At 40.3% G+C, this 18,266-nt stretch overlaps 1 protein-coding gene across 9 annotated transcripts in view; it reads left to right on the forward strand.

Annotated features, from left to right (window-relative positions):
• Positions 1–18,266, forward strand: part of brsk2a (BR serine/threonine kinase 2a) — a 150,836-nt gene that overhangs the window by 107,116 nt on the left and 25,454 nt on the right. For all 9 annotated transcript variants that reach the window (XM_063876375.1, XM_063876409.1, XM_063876355.1 and 6 more), the window contains exons 4-8: positions 1,371–1,511; positions 11,112–11,228; positions 16,239–16,272; positions 16,392–16,460; positions 17,834–17,980. In XM_063876375.1, coding sequence (XP_063732445.1) covers positions 1,371–1,511; positions 11,112–11,228; positions 16,239–16,272; positions 16,392–16,460; positions 17,834–17,980 — 508 coding nt within the window. The remainder of the gene's footprint in view (positions 1–1,370; positions 1,512–11,111; positions 11,229–16,238; positions 16,273–16,391; positions 16,461–17,833; positions 17,981–18,266) is intronic.

Here is an 18,266-nt window from a genome sequence, read left to right on the forward strand (position 1 = left end):
ACCTCTGCAAAGTTTTTGTACAGACCTTGTGCTCAGAAGATATCAATGAACTTGAAGTTAAAAGTTTCAAACCAAAGTTAATTATCAAGTCATCAAATTTGTGACTACAGTTTAAATCATCAGTCTCAAGTGGAAAGAAAAGTAAACTGTCAAGTACAATCAGAGAGGTACGACTCTATTGTGCTACCAAGATATTCAACATAGAGCGGAATAGCTTTTAAATAACGCTGTTGATTCTGAATTAATTTAAAGTATTGCTTTATGTGCCAAAGCTATGGAGGTTTTCCAGTAGGCAGCACTTAGACTTTGGGGTTGTTAAGTGGGCGAGTACAGTCTGCAACACTGTAGTGTAATCAATAAAACTGAGGAGTTGCATGTACACACAAATGTCCACAGCAGGGGGAGAGAGAGATGAGATAGAGTATTTCACCGCCTGTCTGGGTTTCAATTTGTCGTAGTGAAGATAGAGGGAGTTTCAGCACAGGATATACGATCAGGCCGGTGTGGAGCAGGGGCAGGGCACTGCTGGCGTTCAGCCCACAGATGCAGCTTTAGGTCTGGGCCAGCGGTGAAAGATTAATCTCTTTCCTGTCCCCTTGGAGCCCGAGAGCAGACTGTCTCCTGCACATGAGCAGCCACACAGACTCGAAGGCCACCTGAAGAATGGCTGTAAGAAATCTAACGGCAGGGAACATTGTTTGTAGATGCCTGTTTGGGGAACATAAAATAAAAAAGTAAATCATAACACAAGTAATACATATGTATAGCAGGGGCTTTTAACCCAATATATACTGTATACATTCTTCTTCTTCTCTTTCTTTCACTTGTTCAACCAAGTTCTAAGACAAAAGCTGTCACGGATGCTAAAATTGTCTGTACATTAGGCTCCTAAAGCCCTTATGTCTAAGAGCTTGTCACACAACCTTTCCATCTTTTTCTAGTGTAATGCAACTTTATCATGCCTCCCATTGGAGTGTATAGTATATCAGAACCCTTCACATATAATGCAATACACTCTTGCCATGCTTCAAGCTCTGACTTTGGGGACAGCTAACAGATGAAAAAATGAAAAATAAACTGTCAACATAATATGATATGGGAGAGCAGATCATTGATCCTGGGTGTTTTGTTTCTGTATAACAGCTGTAAGGGAACTATTTTCCTGTATTGCGCCAGACCTCTGAGATCTGGAGATTTCTCTGATTATTTAAGGCCCTTTCAGTTTGCTCTGCAGAGAACACAGCTATTTGTTCCTGTCCCTGCAAGTTAGATCTTTTTTTTCTATGTGTGAGTTTCTTTTTTTACTGCTCTGGTCTTGTTTTCATCTTTATTTTTTGGACTGATTTTTGCTTTCTCTGTCTCCCTCTAAGGTACCTTGTGCTAGAACATGTGTCTGGTGGTGAGCTGTTCGACTACCTGGTGAAGAAAGGCAGGTTAACACCTAAAGAGGCCAGGAAATTCTTCCGACAGATCATGTCTGCCCTGGATTTTTGCCACAGTCATTCAATATGGTAAGTGAAATGATCTTTTGGAAAAAAACATTTTACTTGTTGCTATTTATACATTAGTTATGAATATTTAGATCAGACTGTTGGTAAAACCGCTGAATATCTAAAATACTTGGGTATTTAAAAAGTATGTTTAAGTTACACTTACATTATTGTGGTACAATAAAGTGGACTCACAGTGCAGTTCCAATATGTTCAAGTTTCACATGCTTCACACATTTTTGAGGTAAATTGGGTTAAAACGTCAAGAAACTCATTCACTATTTGCATAAACCAATCACATAACCAATAAACAAACAAACCCAGGAGGTTGTACAAAGTCAAATTGGTTGTCGTACAACATTGAACAGATAATGAGCTCCCATCTTAAGAATTCTAAAAATGTTACAGATTCTTCCTGAAGTGAATCTACAATCTAAATTCAAATCAGTTTATTCATAGCTTTGAAACAATGTTTTTCAAACCAATGACTCAATATGGAGACTGGAAATTGTTTGTATAAACACATTTATTTGAGTTTCTCTTTAAACATCTAGCTTAAACAGCTGATAATAGTTTCCACATGCCAAATAGTAAGAGTCAAATACACTGACATGTATCGCCTCATATGGGAAGCAAATGTGTTTTTTCGGTTTATAGTTTGGTGTAGTGCAAGTTGACATATTGATGGTTCACTTCTTTTCCACATACACAAGTCCTCAGGTATTCTTCTGAGCAGAAGTTACTGTTTTTTGGAACATTTTCTTTCAGTTTCTCTGCTCAGTGTTGACTCATTGTATGTTGAAATTTGCTTCAAGGTATTCACTAATGTGATGCATTGTTTTTGGCCTCAGGGAGTAATTTAACTGTTTACCAGCTCATAGACTTGAGGCAATCATATACTTCAGAAGTCAAACATGTCAGCGGGGACTGATTTAGAGAGCTCATTTGTGCGTGTTTTTGTGTGTGTTCCTCATATCGGTTTGTGTTCCTAAAGCAGAAAGTGGGTTCTGTGATGCTTCTCCAGAGAGTGTGTGCCTCTGCATGCTGTCCTCATGTCCCTGCATAGCAGAACACAGGGACCATAGGGCAACACTAGTTCAAGTTTGTTTATTTTTACTTTGGTCCCAAGCATCTTCATAGAAACAGGGGAAAAAAACAGAAATATGACTTCATTCAATATTTTAACCACACGTTAAGATTTGTTTAGGCTAACCATGGATTACAGTAGGTCTAAATGGTAATAATAAAGCATTCTACTTTTTAGGCTATACTTGTTACAATTCATACTGTTACTTTTCCATACTATAGCTGTTTGATATGCATTTCCAGCACTTTTCTTTATTAGATTTTATAAAACCCTAATGAAAACCAAGCCTTTGGTTTATCAGATGGACTTATTTCTTTAACATGTCAGCTCAACTCATTAGAGTTGTTCTTTAAGATTCACATATCAAGGGTGCTTTTTTACTTAATGCAGCATTGCATTTTAGATTGAATTTGAGGTCACTAAACATTAAAGCATGGTCATTATGCAGCACAGTTTCTTGCTGCTCGCACTGCTACAATATTCGCAGGCAGTGGCCTCAGATCAAACATTAAGATTTTAACATAAAGCCTTGCCACAGCCATGGTCCAGGCCGGCCATGACCAGAGAGGGTTTTATGATGTTGTACTACGCTTGCTAGCCAGCCAGCCACTTGTGATGATAATTCATAACATCATAACTTTTGTGAAATTGCTGGAGGGAGGGAGGGAGAGAGGGAGAGAAAGAGAGAGAGAGAGGGAGAGAGAGAGAGAGAGAGAGAGAGGGAGAGAGAGAGAGAGAGAGAGAGACTTTACTACTCTGCAAAGTTTAGTATACTTAAATGTTTCCTAAATAGCTCCCTGCTGATGATGAAGAGGACACTAAGCCTGTTAAAAACACTAATGGTGTAATATTCCCAATAACTAGATGTAGAGTACTTAATGTCTGGAAGATAATTGGGCATAATGTTGCACGGCCAAACGTTTAAGAAATTTGTCATGGATTTATAGGGTAGGGTTGAATATAAGTGATGTGATATGCTTTGTATTTTTGCACAGTATAGGAAAGGTGATTCAATGCACTGTGGCTGCTTCTATCTCAAAGCAAAGCTATGTCGGGGCCTGTTATACACAGTACAATCGCCTATATCCGAATAAATGTATATTTGAATGATCATCTTGGGTGTTCATTGTATTCTTTGAATATTAAATAGTTAGTTAGTCCATCTTGAAATCTCAGAGATACTTTCTAAAAACAGAACACAACTCGGTACCACTGGTAAAAGCAAAACTGTCCACCAAAACGAATGAACGATAGAAGTAGTGTTTCAGTCTGTGTAAATAACTGACTGTGAGAAGAACAGATTAGGCCAATTAAAAGAAAGCACCTGGGACTGACATTAAGTGCATGCACACATAGATTATCACAGCTCTTTTGTACTAACATTCAGGAGTAGATCTATCTGCCCCTTCCTAATTTGCTTTCCTGCTGTCTCCGTTTTAGCGCTTCAAATCCCCACGCAGCACACGTAGAGAATGATGCCTTGTAAAGTTATCATGAGAGGAGGATTATTTTGGAGTGTTGTTGCAGCCCCTCGCCCTCCTCCTAACCTCAATTAGGGGCAAAGAGACAGACGCAGCCCTTCTCACCTCGCTTCCATTCCCGCTAATGAGATCCCAGCATCCCCTCAATAAAAAAGCATTCCTGAAATCTTTTCTTCCATTTCTACTTGTCTGCGCGTGGGACCTTCACAGGCCATTAGAAGTGCTCTTTCTCTCTCTCAGTGATTCACCGTACACAGGGGGGTAAACACATGCTCCTCAACCCTCCTCTTCTGTACACCTCCCATTTGCACTTTTTCTCACTGCCTCATGCTTCCGCTCTCCGCCCACGTCACATCCCCAAATATCTCTCTTGAGCCAGATGGATGTAAGCGAGGATATGAATGAAAGAGCAGAAAAGGCTGTTTGTGACTCAGTGTTTCCTCGCTCTGATTTAGGCAGAGTTTTCTTTTAGAAGTAGAAGAAAAACAAAGGGACAAAAGAAGCACATGGGAAAAGCTGACGAGGGAGATGAGGCAAAGATAGGTAAGGCTGGCAGAAAATAAGGAATGGGAAAGGAATCTTCAGTACGAGAAATGTATAATGAATGCTGATCAGCGAGAGATAATATTCACTGTATGTGACATAAATCCAGTGTCAAAGAATTCCTCCCTCTTCTACTTGTAATCAACATGTAATAAGTTTGGATATTGTTTGTTAAGTCTGCGAAAATGTCAGATCTGCAATGTATCCCTCAGATACATGGATGATGATGGACGGACCACAACCCACATGATGATGTATATTTTATTAATCAATGTGAAATGTTCTATGTCAGTCCCCCTGCAGGGGTGTTAAAGGTCAGGGTCAGCTTCAGAACCGCTCTCCTCAAGCTACTTGAGATTCAGTTCTCAAGTTCACACTAACAAAATGGATGCCTTTTAAATATGTAGTTTTATATTACAGATGATTCACTACCATGTTTACCTGAGAGCTGCATCTTGTTAGCTTGACATTTCTCCACATTTGCTACAATAAACAGAGTACCTGATGAAGCGGTCTGCCTTTACTGGAAACACCCAACTGAGACGCAGACTTGATTAAAAAGAGTGAAGTTGTATTTACCTTAAATACCTTGTGCTTTTTACTCAGCTTTTAAACTAGCATGTGACGAGAGGTAATTTTGATCTACATTATAATTCTTTTTTACTACAATTTAACTTACCACAGAAAAGCATTTTATGGTCTGATTTTCTGTAATAGATGCACAAGGTTTGTATTCTCATGTGAGCAATAGAAATGCATTGAATTGATTTTTTTTTTAGGGATTCTAAAGCTTCAGTGAGACTATATAGAAGAGTTCAAAAGAGCCAGGGATGAACTCAAACACCCCCGTAACCATCCACATTTGATCCACCCTCTCCCATTGCATCAGCGAGTCATATGGTGTGAAACAGAGATGTACTTCTTTACATGGACATAAGCTAACAAACTTTTAACCATTCATACAAAAATTCCCCCCGATCACAACACACTGTCCTCTACCTCAACCCTGTCCAGTTTGCTTAGTAATGACTTTAGTCTTTCCCCTTGTGACCCAGTTAACAGCCCTGTCTGTGTGTTCAATACAAAGCGAGTGTGTGTGGGTGAGAGATAAAGACTACCTGTCACATAAAGTGACTCCAAGCATCCCACCAAGTACAACAGAGATTGCTCGTGAACCTTGGAAAATAACCCTGTCCCTAAAGCTCAATTCTTCATCACACACACACACACGCACACACACACACACACACACACACACACACACACACACACACACACACACACACACACACACACACACACACACACACACACACACACACACACACTACCACACAGTCTAATTCCTGACACTGATTATTACCGCCACCTACATATGCACAAACAAACACCTGGTCCAGGACTCGCATTAAACCCACGCAGCAGCATAATCATCCACACCATCCAAATCCACCTTTCTCCCACACTCTCCCTCCATCATTAGATTAACTCCTCTCTTCCAGGGGCTTAGAGGACCGCATGCATGTGTCTATAGCATCACTTATGGTGACGAATATGGCCCACTTTCACACAGATAGTTCTCAGGCCAAGAGTGGTGATGCAGTGCTACTGGAAGAGGAGCCAAATCTGAATGGCTATTTGAATCCATTGTTTTCTGACGCTCAGCCCACAACAAACGGGTCGGACAGGGTTGTCTTATTTCCCAGTTTGAGGGTCGGTAGGCACTTAGATGAAAATGCATTAGCACTGAAAAAGTGAATGTTCAAAATATGTGGCCTTTAGAATACTCAGATGGGAATGGGTATTTTTAAATAGGTTTATACTTGACCAATCAATCTTACATTTGATTCATAAAAACTTAAATCCAATGTTAGTGAGACAACCAAATATATTGAAGTAGAGACGATATAGCAGAAACCAAACCCTCTTACTCTGTACCACTGTCATGCTACACTTAAGACACAACACAATAATGGCAGGTGTATGAGGACTGATGAGGAAACTATAACTGTTTTTATTATTACTTGAAGCACACGTAAATGCAACTTTTCCATCAAGTTTTCTAGATTGTTTTCGTTTGAGGTTTGACTGACTGTCTTTTCAACATGATATCAGGCCATGTACTCCGCAGTAGTTTAGTATTTTCTGTCTGACATCTTATTTAATCTATTGTAATCTTTATTCAACATGCAGTTCATGTTAGCCCTATTTTTTATTGTCCATTCTTTGCACGTCCATTTCTCTATCAATTGCAGCCAATGTCTGTTTGTGGCTGTGTTTATTGACATTCTTAGGAGAGTTTCCCCAGATGACAGTCTGTCTGTCTGCTTCCCCGCAGAAAGCCTGTACTTATAGCCTATCATCATTACGACTGATGGTCACTAACAACACGATAAAAATCTTTTCACTCTCTTTCTCTCCTTGTCTTTGAAAATGTTCTAAAGTAATTTCCTCTCCTGCAGAGACAGTTAAAGCACTGCAATGTAACTGGCAGAGGAGGAAGGTTGATGTTCAGAGGAGGTGGAAAGGAGAGCTCGAAATGAGATGGGTAAAATGGTTGTGGAAAGTTGAGCTAAGAAGTAACAATAAAATGTATAGGTTGATTTCCAGTGCTTTTTTTTGGGGGGGGGGAGAATTTTTTTACTTCGAACAGGCACAATGGTCTATTTTGCACCAACCCAGCTCTGCATTGGAGGCCTAATGTTGCTCTGGGTTTTTAATATCTATCACTCCAATGCTTTTCTGACAGCCCGTCTGTTTATTCTGCCTTGAAGCTCTGCTGCTCACACTATCTTCCTCAGTCAAACTCCTCTGGATTAGGAGCAAACGCTGGGTTGCACACACAGATTTAGCACAACAAAGCAATAGTTTGTTTATTACAAAACTAGCCATCATTGTAATCCCACATTTTACTCACTGTGTTAGATGCAACAAAGTATTACATCCCCAGTATTGCTCAAAACCCCAGAGGAATAGATAGAAATGCCCCAGATGGCACAAGATGTGATGCTCTTACCAGAGAGGCAAATTATGTGAATAAAAGATAGCTGTGTGCCTTCTTCTCAATACTAATCCAGTTTAAATGCAAATGTTAGGGAAAGAGACTGCTTAAATGTAAGGGGTTCCAGTATAAACAGACACAAAGTACCTAGCAATAATTTGAGCCCAAATGTCATTTGATGTTAGAACTGCTTCAAATGAAAAAAAATGTAAAAATGGGTCTGTATTTGAAATTGTTATTTGATTGACTTATTGAAATTCAGAATCAAATGAACCCTAAAGTGTGTCATAAAAGCATCATACAATATTCAGAGCTCTGGACTCTTGTTAAATGACGATATCTAGTTTTTATGTTGCTTTTTATTTTGAAGCAATGATATGGTATTTGAATGATTTTCAAAAGAAATATTTATTATATGAAAGAACACCACAAAATAATGGATAGAGCAGTGAACAGGGGACTCTTTGGCATCAGCTGAATGTGTATTTCAGCTGTTGCATTTCTTTTACTGTTAACAAATGTATTACTAAATCTTTATTTTATTGTATTTTATTGACCACACTATCCACCTGTCCATTCCCTTTATCTGAACCTAAATACATACATTCCAAATGTGGTTTTAACTTGGCTACTTTGAGTACAGAATAAGAAAGCTTAGAATCACATTCACCAAACACTTGCTTCGAGCAAAATTGCAGACACAGACCAATTCCATTAGCCAGCAGGAAAGGGGGAAAATACATCTTTATCTTTCTCATCCCTCATTGCTCTTAATATACGATATTAACCCCATCGGCTAATGAACAATTGTGCCTAGTACATCTAGTCAGCATTCAGAATGTTGTCCTATTTTGCTAATGCGTTATAATATTAGCCTAAAGTGTTTTCATGGAGTGTGTTTGGTCTCTCTCTAATTGGGTCAACAGAAGCCTAAAAAAGTTCTATAGAAAAAAGGGAAAGATTAAAAGAGAGGAGATGACACAGAGGTGCGCCCAAAGCTAAATGGGTGCATTTTAACTCACAACGATGCTTAAAAACCCCACTTCATTTTACAATAATGGTACCAGGACAGCTTTAGCCCCTTGAAAATGCAAAAAAACAGGTGTGTTTTTCCCAGGCATGTTAATATGTCAAAAAGATGCATTTCAGCCATTACTGTTATTTTCAACTGTTTCACTCTAGCTAATTAGTGTCATATGTCTTGTGATAACACAGGCTCTATTAAACATGGTGAATGTGTCACTATGGGAAAAGTATATTTTCCTTTGGCTGGAGAGTTATGTTACAAAACTGCTCATCACCATAAACATGTCTTAGATGTTATAGGGATGTGAGCCCAGAGAGAACAAACCCATTAAACCCCTCTGTAAAACAGAACATATCAGCATGGTATGTACAAATGATCACAAACAATTAAGGGCTTGTTAAATTGCTGGAATCATGTCTAACAGCCCCACTGGGGTCTTAACCCTGCTAAGAGAGCATGTAGACACGCATGTGTGCCCTGTAAATTACACTGAATCGCATCATATGAGATTAGTGCATCGTGAACTATGGGCTGTGTTCAAGGTAGTACAACCAAATGGGTATTGTTTTAGAAATATAGAACATGATAAATGATAGGCATTAACTAGTGTCCCCTGTTTATTTTTCTGTTCTTTTCATGAACTGTCTTCTGTACGTGCCCCGTATAGTGATAAAAATGAAATGCAGTGATCACAGAGTATTGCATTTAAAAAAGAACATTCATCCAAGACTTGCCGGTGGATAGAAAACCTTTACATTTATGCTCATTGATGCTTTTGAATTTGCTTAACAGCGTTTACTCCTCTATGACATATGAGAAACAACAGACATCTCTGGTGCAGGCCTACTGGGTGAGCAAGATTACAGTGGCAAACTGTAGCCTAATGTGTCAGAGAGGCAGTTTAATGTCCTATTATGGATACCAGGGTCCTGACAACCAATAAAGCATCCAGATGCAATTTGTCCCCTTGATGCTGCTAGATAAATACGCTGTTGACTTTTTCCTTTTGTGGAACAGTCTTTTGGGGTTTGGCTCTTTGTGTTTTATATGTGATAGGCTTGTGATAACACCATGTTAATGCCATGTTTATGGGACGTGTATTTAACGATTTAGGGTGCAATTATGAATCTGAGGCTGACAGTTGGATTGTACTTAGATATTTATGACCATTGAGGCTGTAGCTCTTAGATTGTGGTCTGTTATGATCAGCAGGTTATCTGATGCTAATAGTAAACAACATTGGAACACTCTCTCACAAAAAAAGACAAAGTCAGAGCCGTCAATGCCGTTTATTGTGTCATTGATGTCCCAACAAATTGTTTAACTGCCTTCTGGCCCTGCGATCCGCCCCTATACAAAGTTACTATTGGATCCTTGGTCCTGTGTAAACTCCAGTCACAATGGATTTGTAACTTTTAGCCAACTGAAATATTTAGTTGCCAGGAGAAACATTATTTTTAAAGCAATATTTAATCAGGCATGTTGACGCAGACACATGTTGAAATGATAGTAACTCCCAGGACAACCTCACACTGGTGGCCCCTGAGCAGTTCATGTTTGTTCCTTCTTCCTTTGCTTTGACAGTATACGTTAAAAAGACTAGGCTCCTGACTTCACTGCCAAATGGTGTCATGTGTAAATTGATAAAGGTTTTAGCCTAGGGAGAACTGTGTTAGATGCTATCTTTGTTTTATTTCAATTAAAGCAGGGATCACACAGACTGCCACTGTGATACAAACCAGCTGACAGCTTATCCCCCAGGACAGGAACCTAGTTGTAAAGCAGCTGATGTCATCTGAGGTTAAACGTCCATTGTGATGAGGCACTGTTCAAAGGCTCCCGCTACTGTTGCTCTCCCCTTATTGTCATTAGTCTACAGACAAGACCAAAGTCAGGTTCATGAAATCCTCCCCAACATGGGTATTAACTACACGATAATACGCTATTGCTTCTATTCAAAATTGAGATTTTAACCTCTGACACAGCAACAGCTTATGTGATATGAGAAAGATCTTCCTCTCTGTAGTCCTTAGATGTCCGCTGGATATTACCCCCCACACTGTGCTCAGCGGTAATGAATGGCAGTTAATGAACACCACCTCTGTGGCTGGCTCCCCTTTGCTCAGCCAGTTTGCTGGTGGCTGTCTGGGAGATGAGAGGCGAAGAGGGATGGAAGCAGAAGGAGAAAGGACACAGCAGGGGGCTGTCACACCTCGTACCAGCCAGGCGCTGAGGTGTGAGCCCCCTAGCTTCAGCATGGACCGATCAAAGAGAGAGGTGTTGAAGAGGGGAGCAGGTTGCCCGGGGACAGCTTATGATGCTGTGTTTTTCACAGTTGCATGCGCGGATGTGGATCCTTGCTCGATCCGCAGGTGTTCGATGGACCCTTCGTTTTCCCTTGTATCTTTAGTTTATAAAACCTATGATGAGTTCTTTCATGCTTCATTAACAGTTTTTATGATTCTGTCTCACTATCTTTCAGCCACAGGGATCTGAAGCCGGAGAACCTGTTGCTAGATGAAAAGAACAACATCAGGATAGCAGACTTCGGCATGGCCTCCCTTCAGGTTGGAGACAGTCTGCTGGAAACCAGCTGCGGGTAAGTGATTCAGGAATCACTATGATGCATGTTTTCTAATGCAATGTCTGACTCACATCCTCTGCAAATGAATGTCCTGAAGGTAAAACTAGGTCATAGTTGGAGGGCGCATGGAGTTGCTGGTATGCAACAGAGAGAGATGGAGATGGAGAGGAGAGTGGAGAAGCAGTAGAGAATGATGAGTGGGGCTATCAAGCCCTCTGCAAGGTGCCGCATTCTGCAGCATGTGTTTATCGGGCAGGGTTGATCTCTCGTAGGGATGCGGTCAGTGTCTCTCACAGAGAGTGCTATCTGGCTGTGAGCAGGGCCAGGGCCACAGACACACATTACTGCTCTCCATCTCCTCATTCCCGAAGCCGAGTTTTATGATCCGGCAGTCACGACAACGCCATCAATCCCACAACGACCCCAATGAATTTGCTTGCAGGAAAAGTCACTTCCAAAGTCTTTCCTGTATATTGCGGTAGTGTTTTTATTTAACTCTGAAGCATAGTGAAAAGTGTAAATAAAAATAACAATTCAGTATATGATGTGTTTTTTATTTTAAGCACTTGTTTATAAACTCAAGATTTCACTGCTGCACGAAGGGAATTTTCTCCTAAGAGTTTTATTTTGCCATCACTTACCTGAAATCCACACCGGAAATGAGATGTCAGCACAAAGCACAGCCAATTTTCTGTTTTATTTTCCCCTCCTAATGAAGCCTTGTAAGCCCGAAGTAAAACAGGATTGCTCAGCTAGTGGAACTTTGAATAACCTTTGAAGGTTCACAGTGAAAAGAGACATAATGGACATCTAGGAATGCTGTGTTGGTATCACATGGACCTGTAAATCTAAATTGGGTATTTTTTTGTGATCTTGATGTTATACTGTGTCACTGTGTGCTGCGCTGGGCTATAGAAAGAGGCCATTGTGACATCTGTCCCCAGCTCAGACCTGATTCTGTCCAGATTATACCTCCAAATCAGCTGAACTGAAATTACACACATTACGATACACGCCATTCTGCAAACAAACATGTGCACACAGCGCTCGCAAGGCTTAGTTCATCCCTGACCTGGAGGACCCTTTGTCCTCCCCTTGTGTGGTTGTCACAGACTGACTCTCTATAATACACACACAAACATTAAGCCTGTGCACGCACACACAAGCATGCAGTTGAAACTGTTGCGTAATTTCCCCAGCAGAAGCGCAGTGCCTAAGCTTTCATGACTCATCATCAGAGTTCAGGACAACTGAGAGCAGTTTTCTATCTGCAAGTGCAATGTGCAGGATTGAGTCATTCTGCAGCCAGGATGACTACACTGAAGTGTTTCCTTTTCCTAGAAAGGCCACATAATGTGTCAGCTCTTACTCAGCTTTTTTACAGTGTGTTTGTGTGCTAGGTGATTCAATGTGCTTTATATTTCATCATGATTTTAACTTTAAAATTATGAAAATTTGTATGAAAACAAGATAATCGAGATAAAACAGTTTTCTGCAACAGGCCTTCCATTTAATTTTGTCTTGTGTTATAAATCTATCGCACATGCCTATAAAATATGGAATAGGCTATATTTATTTTAGAGTTTTCAGCCAATTTTGGGAGTGCATATTTGGATCTATTTATTTTGGTTTAACATATTTTGTTATATTCTTTTTATGGGTATTTATGTTTTGCAGTGTTCAGTAAGTTATGGATGTGCACCACATACTGTAGTTGATCTAAATATATACTGTATATATTTAATATATACACTTTTTTTAATCTATTCTTTATTATTTGTTCTTTAGTTAAATTAAATCAATATTTCAACAAATATATTAAAGAAAAAGTTCAATAAATGAACTATTATCATGTATATCCTTTTTGCCATAATCAAGGAGCCCTAGACAAAGGATATTTTTAGGTGCAGAGAATCAGATTAGCCCCCCACATATATTTCTAAAGAGCTGAAGCTACTTGTTGCTGCTGGGAACACCGAGCTGTCTTACTGCTGCAAGCACAGACTCACACACACAGAGAAGTTGTTCAGTGTTTGTTCCCCTCTCAGCTCCATCACCGCATGCTGCGCTGTGTGTCTGGTTATTGATTATTCATGCTCTTCTGACTGTCCCATCTCTAAGTGTAGATATGACAGTTTTTAATTAAACACATTTATCTGGCCCCCTCTCACCATGCAGCTGTCTGACACAAATGTATTCCATTTGCCATGGGTAATGGAGCTGAGTGAAGATGAGACTTGCCCCAGGTAGAGTAAGGGGAGCCTCGGAGCACATACATAAATACATGCAGGCGTACACACGTATAGACAAGGAGAAGCATTGGCATACGCATACAAATATGGATCCAGGATCCTTCGTAGAACCTCTCTCTCCGTCTGTGAGTTCATCAGCGCTCGCTGTTTGTTTACCGCTCTGATTGATGAAATGAAATTATCTTGTTAACAGCGAGGGGCTACACACATTTGGTTTGAAAAGACGCATTTTCATAAAGATGAGCTGCCTGTCTAAGTGTCTCTTCAATGTTGTCGACCCATGCTGCTCTTTAACTGCTCCATAGGAACTCATATCGCTTGATCTCATGATACTATCTTTAAACTGTAGGGCAGCCAGTAATCAGTATGTTGTACCAGCAAAGGGGAAAGTACTGTACTATATACTGTAAGAGACATGGTTATCTTATAGTTAAATGGACCCTGTAGTGCTAATTATCAGGATAATTGTTATATATTGTGCCTCTACTGTGACATGTCAACATGCTTTAATATTCAAAAAGTGCTTGTTTTTCCTCATACTGCCTTTGCTGCAGAACATCTTTTCAACCTCTGTCTGAAACCTGAGTGCAGTGTGCTCTGATGGGTTTGCTGGTCGACTCTATTGTGATTGTTGTAATGTTTAGAGATGTTCCGCCCTTTAGCCTATCATGTACAAAGTTTTGCAGCGCTAACCAATAGGAGCACAATTTTCCTTTCGGGGGGAAGTGAGTGGAAGAAAAAACTCTTTGCAGAGGCCTTTGCAGACCATTTCCATGCACAAAAAAACAAATAACAGTGGAAACAACAGGAAAAAGAAAACATAGGACATAAAAAAAATAGGGCCTCTTTAATTTGTATTTTTTTGGTCCAGATATCACTCTGCAATCACTCTGACACTGATGGGCCATTCACTGTTGATAAAGCCAGCTTTTAATGCATCCTTATCATCTTTCTTTCCCCACTTCAGTCATCTGCTCGAAGACATTCTCAGCTCACTAACCAAATGTGTTTCTGTCTTCATGCTGTCGGGGACCGCAGCAGAGCTCTTTCACACTGCACTGCGATGTGTTGCCCTCAGAATACTGCTGTTCTGTCCGTTAATGCTATTTTTATGATGTTACTAGTGTTAGGTTGAGAGAGTCAATGAGCAAGAAAAGACTGATGCTGTGTCAACCCACGCACAACTGTTCTTCAGAAAACTGCATTTTTCACTCTGGTCAGAGGGAAGAAGCTCTTACGACTCTCTATATATCTTCAGTATCCCCGTCTACAATCTGAACTTCAAGTGAGAGCAGCAACTTTTTTTTATCATCATATAAATTTCATGATGTTTGGTGCTTTTATATGTGGCAATAATATCAATGTGGTAAGCTAGTATACATTTAAATTAACTTTATTTACACCTCTAATTAAGCTATGCTATTAAATGCAGATACAACACAACATGAAATACGGTTCATGAATATTCATGAATCCTGCGCCACACCACTTAAAGATTTTAGGAGTATGCCGTGTGGAAAAAGTTAAAAAGATGGATATATATAAAAAGTTAGCCATACAATTCAGAGTCAGAGATGAGTTCTACCAAGCATCATAGTTGATATGACTGACTGATTTAGGTGTTAATATTGACCAATTAGGATTCAGCTCAGCTTCTTGTTTTACAGTACCTTCACACTGTGTTTGCAACCTTAAGCCCTGCAAATAATTAGTTTATATTCGTGCTGGCTCCAGCTGTGGCTCATGTGCGGTGGCACACACAAGGCTTAACTAGTGTAAATCTCAGGCTTGTTTTTCTGAGTTTTATTCCTCGCTCATCTGCCTAATGCACTATGACACTTGCAATCAGGAGGGCTGTATTTGCATAGGCTGGTCGTGTTCAAGCTTCCACGGTGACATGGTGGCAGTGTTTGTAATCTGCCGGTATTTTGACAGCCGGAGGAAGCCGCATCGTCAGGGCCCGTATTCATGAGTACACAAGACAACGGCCGAGCTAATGGGCGCCATGTTTACAGATTTCAGATAGTTGCTCATTAGAGCCAAATATCCTGGTGTTAGATTAGACTGAGCGAGAGGCGGAGGACGTATCATCAGGCTGAGAGGTTTGGGGGAGACAGGTGCCTGATTTGCTTTCTGTTTGCAGTCACTTGGATTTGAAAAAATCTAGAGCCCTGCCTATAATCAGAGAAACAAAGAAACATCCTGTAGCTGAAAAGGTATTGGATTTTAAATTGATGCTAACCCCTTATTATTCTCAGTTTTTATGTCAAAGGAGTGAATTTGGCAAGTACTGCAAAAGTGCCACTGTGTATGCAAAGAATAATAATTCACTCCAGAGTCTCTCGTAACCAGTGGCTTATAAAGCAGACGTTGCGAGGTAGCTTCATAAATCTTCATACGATATTGATGTGTCAATCTAGTCATTGGGTTTACTGTCAGCCCATCCAGGTGCAGTAAAGATTAGTGGGTCTGTTCACTGTCTGCTGTGAGAGGATGCCCTTGAGTGAGCAAGCAGGAGGACATCCAAACACCCTCAGGATGTCTAAGTTCCTCAAGCACATCTTGATATATGCTCATTTGATACATTTATTATCTGTCTATATTGTTTAAACCACATTTTCATACAGTGGTGTTTAACTTTATGTTGTATACTATGCCATTTTATAACCCTGACTTACTTTCCAGGACAGCAGTACATGCCCTTAAAAACCTACTGCTACTTTTGCCATCTTACTTTCTATATTCATTCACTTTCTTTCTGTTTTCCTATCAGATCTCCACACTACGCCTGTCCAGAAGTCATCAGGGTGAGTCATTTTTCACTGAATCATCTTTTCTTTTGCCTCTTCATCATAGCGTGTCATCTTATTCCAGCCAACCCTTACAATCTGCCCTCACCCGCTAACAAAGACTCTTTCGCCCTCAGGGAGAGAAGTATGACGGGAGGAAAGCAGACGTCTGGAGCTGTGGGGTCATCCTTTTTGCCCTGTTGGTGGTGAGTGTTAGCTCTTTTTTTGCTAACTGATCCTGATTAGACTGACATATGAGTTAAAATTCTCCAGAGAAAAATGGCATAATACAATTTAATCATTAAGTGTTGCCTCAAGTTCAAAGCCTGACAGTATGTCCAGCCTTTAGAGCAGCTGTAAAGGTTCCACGGTAGAAAGCAAGTGAGCCCCGTGACAGGATTTTCCCAACTTTGCACTAATGCTGTTGACTCGAGGTTGACCTTAATGGAATGAGAAGATGGTGTGGGTGCCACAGAGCCTCAAACTAAAATGTTATCCTCAAGCTAAAATGCTTGCATAACAGAAGATCAGAGAATAGAGGCTTCTCTTTCATTTTTACCTTGTATACACACAACGCTGTATCCATAATCATGTCCATTCTCCAACTACATTATGACTGCGGTTCTCCAGCCATGCAGCCCTGAAGCTTTGTTTCATCAACAGCTGTACTGTAGTTCCTACATGCTCCTGCCCCATGAATAATTCATTCAGCCAAATTGAAAGAGGAGAGCCCAAAATAAATACCAATGCTGACATGGCAGCTTTTGGCCAGGGGCCTGTGTATTTGTCTTGTTTTTTGCCTCTTTCTCCCTCACTCAGTCTTTTTGTGTCATATATGTGTATGTGCTTGTGATGTTTTTTTCACCGTTGTCTCCATTATGACCGTACAAAACAAAACAAAAGTTTTCCCCGACACTGTTTGACTGCAGATGAGTATTGTCTTCCTTTTTGGTCCTGTCGTCTGGCTGCATGATAACCATTTGTCTGATTGTGGGAGACGTACATACTCCCCAAGAGTTAGGATGCGCAAAGATCATCTGCTACACATCCCTGCCTTTTTCCTCCCTCCACCACTCTTAATTTCTCAGTGTTTCTTTCTGTCTTTCTCCCCTTTTTCCCCTTTCTCTCCCCTTCCATCTTGTCTCGTGTGTTTGAGGTCGTCATTCATCAAACAGCCACATCTGTGAGGTGTCAGCTCGCTCTGATAAATGACTCTGATGATAAAATGCTAAATAAATGTGGTAAATGAGAAAGCTGGGTGATTATTAGAAAAAACCCTGTTTTCAGCCTACCGCTGTTTATTATTTATTTGTGCTTTCTGTCTGAGGGCAGAATGCTCTAATTGGAGAGCTGAGCGAGTTGCGAGCCTGTTCTTTAAGTCGTGCTGGATTCAAACTCAAAATATGATTTTGTTTCTTCTGGCGAGACTTGTTAGTCTTTTACAGTATGAAGGCTTATCTTTTGGTCTTCTCCTCCCATTTGAAGTAGCTCAAACTTTTTCTACCTTACTTTCATTTGTACATCTTCATCATTTGTTTTCCCTGTTATCACCCTCTGCTCCTTTCCTCCATCTCCCCAGGGTGCCCTTCCGTTTGATGATGACAACCTGAGGAATCTGCTAGAGAAGGTGAAGCTGGGAGTGTTTCACATGCCGCACTTCATCCCTCCAGACTGTCAGAACCTCCTCCGCGGCATGATTGAAGTGGATGCTACCAAAAGACTAACGGTCAGTTCAATAGACACTGGATGATAACAGTCCTTCATGATTTTATTCAGACATGTTAGCATGTTCATGGCTTTTGGGTTGTTTTTTATTCCTTTAACTTGACTGCTAGTCCAACGCAAGGAGATATTCATGCTTCAAATTGCTTTGATATTTTAAACAAGCGCATTCACCTATGGAGCAAATCTAGGGAAGCACATCCAAAGATCTTTTAACAAGTTTGGGGTGTTATGTATAAGTGTTTGAACTGGCTTAATGCAGCCTGAAAAATTGCATACTGTCTTCTTAG

Source organism: Eleginops maclovinus, chromosome 2, assembly GCF_036324505.1.
Source record: "Eleginops maclovinus isolate JMC-PN-2008 ecotype Puerto Natales chromosome 2, JC_Emac_rtc_rv5, whole genome shotgun sequence".
NCBI lineage: Eukaryota > Metazoa > Chordata > Actinopteri > Perciformes > Eleginopidae > Eleginops > Eleginops maclovinus.